The sequence below is a fragment of the Metschnikowia bicuspidata genome, assembly GCF_001664035.1.
Source record: "Metschnikowia bicuspidata var. bicuspidata NRRL YB-4993 chromosome Unknown METBIscaffold_1, whole genome shotgun sequence".
Taxonomy (NCBI): Eukaryota; Fungi; Ascomycota; class Pichiomycetes; order Serinales; family Metschnikowiaceae; genus Metschnikowia; species Metschnikowia bicuspidata.
The window spans coordinates 2,799,963-2,810,999 of record NW_017387731.1 but is presented as its reverse complement, the minus strand read 5'-3'; the positions used below and the strand labels follow the sequence as shown (position 1 = coordinate 2,810,999).

Sequence of the window (11,037 nt, the reverse complement as noted above, 5' to 3'; positions counted from 1 at the left end):
GCCGAGTCTAATGAGTGTACGAAACGTCGGGATCATACTACTCTCCCCGGAGCAGGCGGAAGATACGTTCAACTCTACAAGCTTGAATATCAACACAAAGAATTTTGTCACAGCGGAAAACCTTCAAGCATGTCGAAGGTGATTGTTTTTGGCTCTCACGGCAAAGTCGGACAGAATCTCATCAAATTGCTCGCGCTATCAGACAAATATCAGGCCACTGCCGTGATCAGAAGTCCAACACAGGCAAGCACCCTTAGAAATCTTGATGAAGCCACTGCAAACTTAAACACTTCCCAGCTTGATATGGGATCCAGTTCTGTTGATGATCTCACAAAAGCTATTCGTGGTCACAATGCTGTGATTTTGACTGTTGGATCTGCAGGGAAAGATTTACTAAAGGTAGATTTGGATGGAGTGGTCAAGACGTTTGAAGCATCAGTTCAGGCAAACGTGAGAAGGTTGATTTTGGTGAGTGCTGTTTATGCACACGATCGCGTATTTGGGGCAGCTACGCCTCTTAGGGATTATTACATCTCAAAGCATTACGCAGACAGGATCTTGAAAAACGAGTTCAGGGATGCCTTGGATTTTACCATATTGAAACCTTCCCGTTTGACAGACGGTGAAGGCACAGGCAGAATCCGGATTCTAACCGGTGAACAGGACGTAGGTCTGGTGGATAGAAAAGATGTTGCACGAGCAATTTTTGAGATTTTGGACGAGAAGAGTACCTTTGGTAAGGAATACGATTTTACGTCCGGCGACCTCGATATCTCCGACAGGAGGACCTGGGCGTAAAGGTCCTGCAAGAACAATGCAAGCACTACTTGCTTGATACTATAACCGTTTGAATATTGTGGTCCGTATCTTGATACAGTGACTTCCTCAATTATCTATGAACTCTATAATAATACTAAAACAATCCTTCAATCTCGCCTTCGTCGTTCACCTCAACATTCATGTACCCTGCGTGGGTAGGCAAGCCGGGAATCGTCATGATTTCGGCCGCCAAAGCATACAAGTAACCAGCACCAGCGCTACATCTCACTTCTCTGATAGGAACAGTGAACCCGGTAGGAACACCCTTCAAGCTGGGATCGTGAGACAACGAGTACTGCGTCTTCGCGATACAAATTGGTAACTTGTCATATCCCTGGCGAGTGTAAGTTTCGATTTGCTTCTTGGCCAAGGGAGACAAGTCGATGTTAGCTGCTCCGTACATCTTGGAAGCAATAGCAGTCAACTTGTCCTCGACGGAGTCTTCAACATTGTACAAGAAGGTTTGCTCGGTATTCTTGGCTTGAAGGACGGCCTTGGAGACCGCCTCGGCCAACTGCAACGATCCAGATCCTCCCTGGGCCCAGTGATTCGATGGCACGGCAAAATCAGCACCAGCCTTGAGCGCCTCCTCTTGAATCACACGGAGCTCGTTCTTGGTGTCGGTCTCAAACTCGTTGATGGCAACAACCACAGGAACATTGTACTGCTTGATGTTGGCAATCTGCTTAGCCATGTTGGCACAGCCTGTGCGCAAGTAGTCCAAGTTCTCAGTGGTATATTCCGCAGGCAATTCCTGCCCAGGCTTGACGTCAGGAGCTCCACCGTGGAGCTTCAAGGCACGAGAGGTGGCCACGAGCACAACAGTGTCAGGCGACATTCCCGACGCACGGCACTTGATGTTGAAGAAACGCTCACCTCCCATGGTGAAGTCAAACCCAGCTTCAGTGATCACGAAACCCTTCTTTCCGTTGTTTGTAGCGTTGGAAGGAGAGGTCAACTTCAAGGCCAAACGGTCGGCGATCACCGACGACGCGCCGATCGAGATGTTGGCAAAAGGCCCAGCGTGCACAAAGACAGGTGTTCCTTCAAGCGTTTGCATCATGTTTGGCTTGATGGCGTCCTTTAAGAGAGCAGTGATCGCACCCGCACAGCCGACATCCTCGGCAGTGATAGCAACGCCTGTGTCCTTCTGGGTGCCAACAACGAGGCGGCCGACTCTCTCTCTCAAGTCCTTGAGGGAAGTGGACAAGGCCAAAATAGCCATGATCTCAGATGCAACGGTGATGTCGAACCCGGAAACACGGGGTGGGTATTTCGAGGCCTCGTTCTTGCCTTGGCCAAGAGTGATTTCACGAACGAAACGGTCGTTGCAGTCAACAACACGCTTGATGGTGATGGACTCTGGGTCGATGTTGAGCATGGCAAACTTCTCGATCTCGTCCTTCGTCAACTCATCTGGGTTGGTCTTCGAGATCCCCAACTTTTCCAAGCGGGCAATCATTTGGCGCGTGAACTTGCGCACACCCTTCTTGGAAGGCACCAATCTTTTGTAGAATCCGCTGACCGTCTTACTCGTGTGCTCGTGGAACATTCTCGTGTCCACCGCAGCACACAACAAGTTTTGGGCGGCAGAAATGGCATGGATATCACCAGTCAAGTGCATGTTGAACTCGTCCATGGGAATGACCTGGGCGTAGCCTCCACCGGCAGCACCTCCTTTAACACCAAAGGTGGGCCCCATGGATGGCTGACGTACATTGGCAATGGAGTTGAAGCCCAAATGCGCCCCGAGGGCCTGTGTCAAGCCAATGGTGGTGGTCGATTTTCCCTCTCCCAAAGGCGTGGGCGTGATACCAGCAACCAAAACGAAGTGACCGCGGTCCGCCTTCGAGCCTTCCAGGTCCTCGTCTAAGCGCTCAATAACAAGATGCGGGTCGACCTTGGCCTTGTAGTGACCATAAGGCTCGAGCTCACGCTCCAAAAGACCGAGTTCCTGTGCAACCTTGGTGATCTTCTTGGGCTTTTGGGCACGGGAAATGGCAATGTCCAGGGGCACGGGGGTCAAGGGCTTGAGAGGCAATGGCTTGAACCTGTGGTCGTGCGCCTTCTTGTAAGAATGGATGGCGGCGTCGTAGACGTTGGAGCAAAGCATGGCAACAGTCATGGGCCCGACTCCACCGGGGACAGGCGTGATGAACGAGGCCTTGCCGACAACATCGTCATAGTCCACGTCACCAACAAGCTTTCTGCCGTTCTTAGCCGTGGGGTCCTCCTTGTAGTTGATTCCGACATCCACCACAACGGCACCCTCCTTCACCCAGTCACCTTTCACAAACTCCGGGATTCCCACCGCAGCAATGACAATGTCTGCGTTGCGAAGAATCGAGGGCAAGTCCATGGTGTGGCGGTGGCATATAGTGACGGTACAATCCTCGTTCCTCAACATGGCGGCAACAGGCGTACCCACAATATCCGAGCGGCCAATGACCACCGCGTTTTTTCCACGCAACTGGATGCCGGTGGTCTTGATCAACTCCATGATACCGTTGGGCGTGCAGGGCTTGAACATGGGGTTTCCGCCTCTTTTGGAGAGCTCGCCGGCGTTGTAGCGGTCGAAGCCATCGACGTCTTTTTCCGTGGAGACAGAGTTGGTAACCAAGGTCTCGTCAATATGCTTGGGCAATGGAAGCTGGATCAAGATTCCATGGACCTTGGGGTCTTTGTTCAAGCGGTCCACCTCCTCGAGCAAGGCCTCTTCGCTCAAGTCGGCATCGAACTTCACCAAGTTCGATTTGATGTTGGCAGACTTGGCAGCCTTAAGTTTCGATCTGACATACGCAGACGAGTCTGGTCTGTCGCCAACCTGGATGATTGTGAGCTGTGGCTTATAACGGAGCTGGTCAAAGTCAACCTCCGTGTTGGACAAGGGCAAGTCCAAAGCAGGAAACTGGGCCTTGTTGTACTCAACGACTTTTTGAGCAATTTGCTGTTTGATGGTCTTGGCCAATTTGGTGCCGGAAACGACGGTGGCATCGAGAAGGCGAGTCTTCGTATGGAATCTCTTGATAGCGGCCTGGTAGGCCCTCGCGCTTCTGAGCATTTTGTGGTTGCAAGAATACTAGCAGACAAAATGAAACGGAGAGGAAAACTGGGAGCTTTTCTGCAAAGCTTGTTTGTGCAATTGGTGCTTGGCGTTGGCTCTGATTTGACAGCTCACGAAATTAGCACGTACTGTGGAAAATGAGGCCCGGCTGCTGGTGGCCTGGGCATATGCCGGATGTCGATGAGTTGCACGTTTGCTTGTGAACGTGAAAAATTTGCCCACCGGAAAAAATTTGACTGGCTGGAAATGAGTCACACTATTTCCGCGGGGCAAATGCCCTAGGCTTGCTGTGGCCTACAGCTGCAGGTGGGTCCCCGGGGTGGAAACAAGCCGAAAAAAGCACAATGCCTATTCTTGGAGCGAAGTCTCGCTGAGATCAATTGCTGCAAAATCAGAGCCTTTCACGGCACGGACGATTGCCCAACACGGTCAGAGATAACGTTGCATATGCTTCTTCTGACTCGGACCGGAGCCAGTCGAAATCGCAGTCAGAGGCGCGCTGGGCCGGGTGTGCGCCTGACTGCGCGCGCTAATAATAATGAGCCTCGGACTTGCGGCCGCTGGCCGGAGTGATACACCAGGATACCCAGGAAACTGATATCCAGTGTTGAAATGTAACAAAAGCTATAATACCAGTGTCGAAAATGACACGCCCTTAGACTTCGTACTCTTATATTTTGCTTAAATCTCTTTGGTTGACCCCCGCACAAGTGCTGATAAAGGACTTGTATGCTGATGTCTCTGGACTGAAAGTCAGAAAAAGGCTAGACCGATCCTTGAATGGAGCAGTGATATTCGACCAGTCCAGTCGCAAACTCGCAGTAAAGTACACCAACGCTGCTACGTCCCTACATGGGCATTGGGACCCCCCTTGGGAGAGTCGGTGTGAACGAATACTTTATTGCATCTCACTCAGTGAGACATGCTTTGGGGCACACCACTCACTCCATGTCATGTAGTGCATCCTTATCAGGTTCAAGCAAGTCTTTTTTGCTCGTCTTCGATCGGAGTTGGCTCAACATAGCCTGCGCCCTGAGCATAACAACATCGTATTGCTCGGATTTCTCCACGGCCTTTTCCCGGTCCACCAAATTCTTCCGCGTAGTCATTCTTCTTCGCAATGATTTGACACTTTCGTACTCATTCGATGACTTCTCTCTCCTGATGGTCAAATCCTCATCTGTATCAATAAAATTCTCTATCGAGTAAGAATATAGTGATTTCAGACCAACGTACGATTGTCCTTTGTGACCGCGCCGTCCTTTATGATCAGCTAGTATGGGTGATTGGTATTTCAACCTGCGGAGCAACTCATCGATAGACTCAGGACTTCGGTTCTCCTTTCCATTTGCACTAATTGAGTACCCCTCTCCATCATCCTCCTCATCACCATCCTCCTCATCCTCGTCATTGAACGCAGTGCCACCTTCTTTGGTCTTATCGCGCAAAATCTCACCGTCAGTGCTGCCGTTATGTCCACCTGTTTTGACCTTCATTTCATGCTTGTTCTTACTCTTCTTATCCTTAAGAGCATTTTCCTTCCTTTGAATCATTTGCTTTTTTCTTTCGTATACCCTCTCGTCTTCTTCTTTCTGCACATTCTCAGCGTGCATCTTTTTGAACTCTGACACAAAATTGAGAAATTTGCTGAAAAACGAGTTTTTACTGTTTGAATCGGATGAGTTTTCGCCAAAGTAGTCCATCACTTCGCAATATAAAGTAATAGTGCGCTCCTTTCTTGAGTCCACAACAAACGCCTTTTGCTTTGCTTGTTCAAGAGGTGCTCTGATTTTCTCCAATATGACATCTTCAGGATGGAAGGTATCTCTCGCACTCAAGTTGCCTTTAGTCATGGATGTGGCAACATTCAAAATGTTTCGTTTGAACTCTTCGCAGTCTGTCTCCAACTGTTCAACGGAAATTCTCTGCGTATGATTGAGTATGCTTAGCTCATCCACAAACAAGCCATACTCCGGGAAGTAATTACGCACGATCTTTTCAATATAGTGCAAGAACGTCATGGAATTTGAATCATCTTTCATGAATCTTAATCTCTGCAATATATCAAGTTTGAAACCCATGGCTTGCTTCGAGGAATCATTCATGAAATTTCCAACCGATCGTATCAAAGCCAAAACTTGCTTTAGACTGTGGCTTTCTTGAATACAATTGGCGCCTCGGTAAATCAAATCTAATTTCTGAAGCAAGTCACTCGAATCTTTTTTAAACGAATGTAAGACCAACAAAGCGCGAGATCGAGATTTCCAGTAGTTTCTCATGTTGAAGATTTCGAGAAAGATTCGGTCCGCACGTTCCAAATTCTCTGGAGACTTAGGTGGTGTATTTTCTGGTCCCGTGTACCCATTCGAATAAGGTAGAAATGCTCTGGTAACAGAGTCAGACATTTCATTCAATGCATCGCTGTTGAAAAACTCCAATACGCTAACATTCTCTGTGATTGATTTGTCACAACTGTAGATTTTTTGCATCAATTCTTCAACTGTCAAATTCCCAAACATATGCAAATTTATACCAAATTGCTGGGCTAAATCAATGGGTAGTAAAGTAATTTTTTTGGGCTTTGTGGGGGAAACAGATAATTTGGTCTTCACTTTGACCACAGAGTTCTTTGCAACAAAAGCTTTTTCCAACTCTCGTAGCACACCCTTCAGTTGTAACTCACTTATTATTTCCTTATGAGGAATACCACTCCAAAAGGTTTTGTCAATGTTTTCAATTTTACTCCAGTGCATCTGCTTGAGTTTTGTCTTTGGTTTTATTGATTGGTCAGATGCTTTTGGTAGAGCCACCTCCTTCACCTGAATTTCTGCACCGCCTTTTACATCATGGTTGGTTGGCAGCATGGCTCCTTGGGCTTCTAAAGGGGTCTCTTGAAGTCTGTCCAGAGGTGGTAGTGGTGGTGGTGGTGGTGGTGGTGGCGGTTGCGATGGCGTTGAACCGCCCAGATTTCCTCCATTCGTTGAGAAAATACCTGGCAACGGTGGTGGTGGAGGTGGAGGCGCTGAGGATCCTTTTTTATCGTCATTGCTCTTTGCAAAATGAGCTGGTAAAGGTGGAGGTGGAGGCGGTGAAGATGTTGTGCCATTTTTATTATCATTGCTTATGGTGAGATGAGCTGGTAAAGGTGGTGGGGGAGGCGGTGCCAGTAGTCCTAAATGATTTTGCAAACTTTGTTCAAGCATGGGGGGTGAAGGTGGCAGCTTTATGTGTGTTGCCTCATCAATAGAATTTTTGCCTTGTGATAACATGGGCGGTAATGGAGGAGGAGGTGGTGGTGGTTGTGGGGAATGATTTTGTAACAAAGCGTTTGAATCGCCAACTTCATATTTGTTCTGTGAAAAAGAACTTGGGAGCGGCGGTGGTATTGGGGGATCGAGCAAAGACGTTGACTCTCTTATGACTACTGGAGCAGTCTCATCTTGAAGAGTCAAGTTCATCTCGGGCAGGAGCTCGGCCTGCTGAACTGACATTGAGATTTGAGTACATTTTGGATTTCTCAGCATGGAAGAATACAGTTCAATAGTGGCTGTGGAGCCACTGTATAGATCGATTTCTGCAATTTTTGGTATTGGTTCATGCGAGACGTACCGCTGGGAGTTCAGGTTGGCGTCAACAATTTCCACGTTCAGTGATATAACACAGCTTTTCCTTTCGTCGTGTTGAGTAGCAAAAGATTCAGTCAATCTTGCTTTACTTGTATCAAAAGATTGCTCGATTTCTTGTGTGTTTAAGGATTTCGATCCACAGCCTTCGAGAATCGTCAGTGAGCTTTTCAACTCTAATTCATCCATCAACAATGGCTTTACCGAACTATCGGGTCTTGAATACCCTTCATTGATGGAATTAAGCCTTGGCTCATGAGCGCCCAGCTTGGAGAAATGATTTTGGTGCGACACTTTCTCTTTGTTTATGAATTTAGGCTGTTTGAAATTCAAGCTTTTTTCAAGAAGTTCTTTCTCTTTCCTCAAGCATTGAATCTCTGTCCTGAGATTCTTGACAACATCCAGTTCGCTTTTAGCTCGATCACTTGAAAAGGTCTGCTCATATTTTTGTCCATTTTGGTTGGATGGACTTTCCTGGCTCGCTTTAAGATCTTCAACCATTTGTCGTAATCTTATGGTCTCCATGACGGCTCTTCTTGCTATCTCATCCGTTTCCATTCGATCCATGAGCCGTTCAACAGACATACATAAGACGGAGTCAGCATCAAAATGGACGTTGTTATCGGACAATGTATGCGCAAGAATGGCCTCGAGTAAAGTGAATACTTTTTGCGCTTTTCCTGATTTTTTGCAGTCTAATTGGGCTAATCTTTTGATAATCGAGTCCAAATCAACTGAGTCCACGGGTTGACTTTGATTTTTGTGGGGGGTATGATCATCAAATCCTAGTTTAAGCTTCGAATAAACATCGCCCAAAGTATGCCTCTCTTCCTCATCTTCGAAGTCCTTCAATTGATTTCCACTCAAAAATTTCGAGTAGTCTTCATTTTCAAATACTTCGTATTCCAGGATCTGTTGATCGATATTTTCGTCTTTCATGGCCCCAAGCTTGTCAAAAATGACAGGTAATCTTGACTCTTCTAGCTCCTTTCGCATAGAAGCTCTGTCATTCACGCCGTCCGCCTGTTGAATCAATATATTGATGAGAATTAAGGTAGTGAGCACGTAGTTCTTAAAATGTTGCTCGTTACCAGTTCTCTGGTTGCCTGTTAAGTTGAAATGCTGATCAATGGCAGTTTCAAAAACATTTAACCAGGGCTGAAATTTGACAAAATCGCCCACCGAGTCCTGTAGAGCAGTGAAGCCCTCCATTATATGAGGGAAATAATTGAACAATGAACGGTGGACCAAGTATACCAACAACTCCGTGACCAACAACCTCGTTGTTGAGCTAGGAGAGAGTAGGGAATACATGATCGAGCTAATCACCAAAAGGTCGGATTTCAGAAAAGAAGACTTGGAAGCAGTGGAGTTTCCATCTTCACTCACAAAAGCAGACGAGCCTTCTTCGCCTGTGTCTCTTCGATCAGTCGACAAAAGCATCTTGAGGCAATGGCAAATGTGCTGCTCTTTGATGATATCATCATTCGATTTGATACTCCTCTTATTAATCCGATGCAATATCACAGAAAGGGCAGTCTCTCCCTGTGCATCCTGAAACTCATAGAGCCATTTTTTGCTTCCTTTGCAGTCCAATTTCTTGACCAACTTGCGGAATTCCTTGGAGCTGAGTTTATTTGCCATTATTCGCGACACAAACCAACTAGGGGAGCCCTCTTTGATTCTAAACTTTTTCGAGAGTGTGCTGAGGGTTCCGGAATCATTTTGGTCCAATGTGGACGGAATGCTGTTATCGCGACTGAAAGACATGGATCTCGTTATCTTCGAAGATAACTTTGTGCTCAAATCTGATGGTCTTGTTTCCTGTGATGAAAACTTTGGACTGGAAGATACCCTGAGTATAGGCAGGGCACGTGAGAGCTGAGAGGTCAAGTTCTGCAAATCAAAGTCGACGTTGGTTTCATTCTCACTGAGTAGAAGCTCCCATTTTCTCTTTGTAGAAATATTTTGGAACGACTGCTGTGGAAAGACGCGCGTGGAGAGCAACCGTTGAAAGAGTGCGTCGACGACTTGCACTTCAGGCATTGAATTTATGTTCAGGGTAACAGCTTCGAAAGACTGTAGGCTGATGTTCGAGCTGAGGTTCCGTTTTGGTGGGACGAAAACCGGACTAGATTGCAATTCCTTCATCAGTCTCGCATTTTTTGCTTTTGCGCTCTCTTCAGGCACATTCGCATAGTAATTTGGATGCGGCGGACCCATTGAGCCCACCTCAAGCGGTAGAAGGGGATTATCTGCCGCAAGTGTCAGAGCACTCGCGTAAGTTTCGTTGGCCAAGCTCTCGCGGCTGTGAGACATGCCATGCAGATTGCCGACGGCGGCGCGAGGTGTCTTGGGGTCCAAAGAGCTGAAACTTCCGGTGCTATCATTGGCTGGTGTTCCATAGATAGAATTCTCTGCTGGGCTTTGTAACTGGGCTTCGGACAGGTTCTCAGAATGTAGATTTAGGCGGTGGAGCGGATTCACCTTGAGTATTTGTGACTGGATCATTGCTTCTCGTGCTGTCTGTTCTTCTGAGCTCATAGACGGTCTATTTGGGGAAGAATGTGCGGACATCGAGCCGGATCCAGATACAAGGGAAACGAAAGAGGGGCCCCGCCGCGGTAGCTTTTTCACCCGAGTTGGCTCTGCTAGGTCTGTCACAGACTCATACCCAATGGCCTGGAATTGATCTGTTTGTGGTACGAAGGTAGAATTGGAAGGGGTATTGGGTGTTTTCGGTTCGCCGTGGTCGGAGTTTGGCTCATCAGAAATGCTTCTCGATGCCTTGCCCGTCATTTTACCTAGACCTTTGGAGATGAAATTCCCATACCTTGACTTTGTGTCTGAGCCCGGGGTATGGGCAGGTTTGCTTGCCATGTTATGCGGGGAGAAAGCTGGTGTTTTCCGAAATAAAAGTCTGGTTGAACAATACTAAACGAGGCTTGTGAGATCACTTGTGTACAATAATGAGGGTTGCGAGAAACGAGCATTTGATCTGATGCCCCGCGTCTCGAGGCTGGGGCCATCTGAGGAATGATACATGAATATAGGGCCAAAGCTTGGGGAAAAATTTGGGAGCCTGCAGCATTACGAAAGTTAGGTCCGGGAAAGTTAGGCAGGGTTTCCTTTTCGCTTTTTATCTCGTGTTATTTCTCCCTCCGTTTCGCTCTTAACTGTATTCCTCTCCTCGACTTGCATACTGGTGCTCGGTAGAGCCGAATTTCAATTTCCCAGTCTCTGGCACCTCCGCGCACTCTGCAAACGAAGCGCGGGACTGGTGTCCAGTTTCTTACTGAAGCCCAGCTGGCCTCGGTTGTGCCGCACCTAGCCTCTTCACGACACAACAAAAGAATCTGTTTATCGGCTTGCATCTTGTTGTCGACTATCCATCCAGGCACACGTATCCGCTCGCAGCCGTTAGTAGGATGATTTTTTGTGGTTAATGTTTGGTATTCAGTATTTAGTATTTACTAATCAGTATTTGGTATTCAGTGTTGAGTATTTACTAATCAGTATTTGGTACTCAGC

General features: G+C 47.3%; 3 protein-coding genes across 3 annotated transcripts; 1 reads left to right on the top strand and 2 right to left on the bottom strand.

Annotated features, from left to right (window-relative positions):
* Positions 1–129: 129 nt before the first annotated feature.
* On the top strand, positions 130–798 carry METBIDRAFT_9863 (uncharacterized protein; the record flags this gene model as incomplete). Its single annotated transcript, XM_018859475.1, has 1 exon — positions 130–798. One exon carries the CDS (start codon positions 130–132, stop codon positions 796–798), a length of 669 nt encoding a protein of 222 aa, XP_018714095.1.
* Positions 799–913: 115 nt separating this feature from the next.
* On the bottom strand, positions 914–3,880 carry MIS12 (Mis12p; the record flags this gene model as incomplete). The annotated part of the gene is made up of 1 exon (XM_018859474.1): positions 914–3,880. One exon carries the CDS (start codon positions 3,878–3,880, stop codon positions 914–916), a length of 2,967 nt encoding a protein of 988 aa, XP_018714094.1.
* Positions 3,881–4,824: 944 nt separating this feature from the next.
* Positions 4,825–10,305, bottom strand: BNR1 (Bnr1p; the record flags this gene model as incomplete). Its single annotated transcript, XM_018856504.1, has 3 exons — positions 4,825–7,304; positions 7,650–9,684; positions 9,844–10,305. The coding sequence occupies 3 exons, from the start codon at positions 10,303–10,305 to the stop codon at positions 4,825–4,827; spliced, it is 4,977 nt and encodes a 1,658-aa protein (XP_018714093.1).
* Positions 10,306–11,037: the final 732 nt, after the last annotated feature.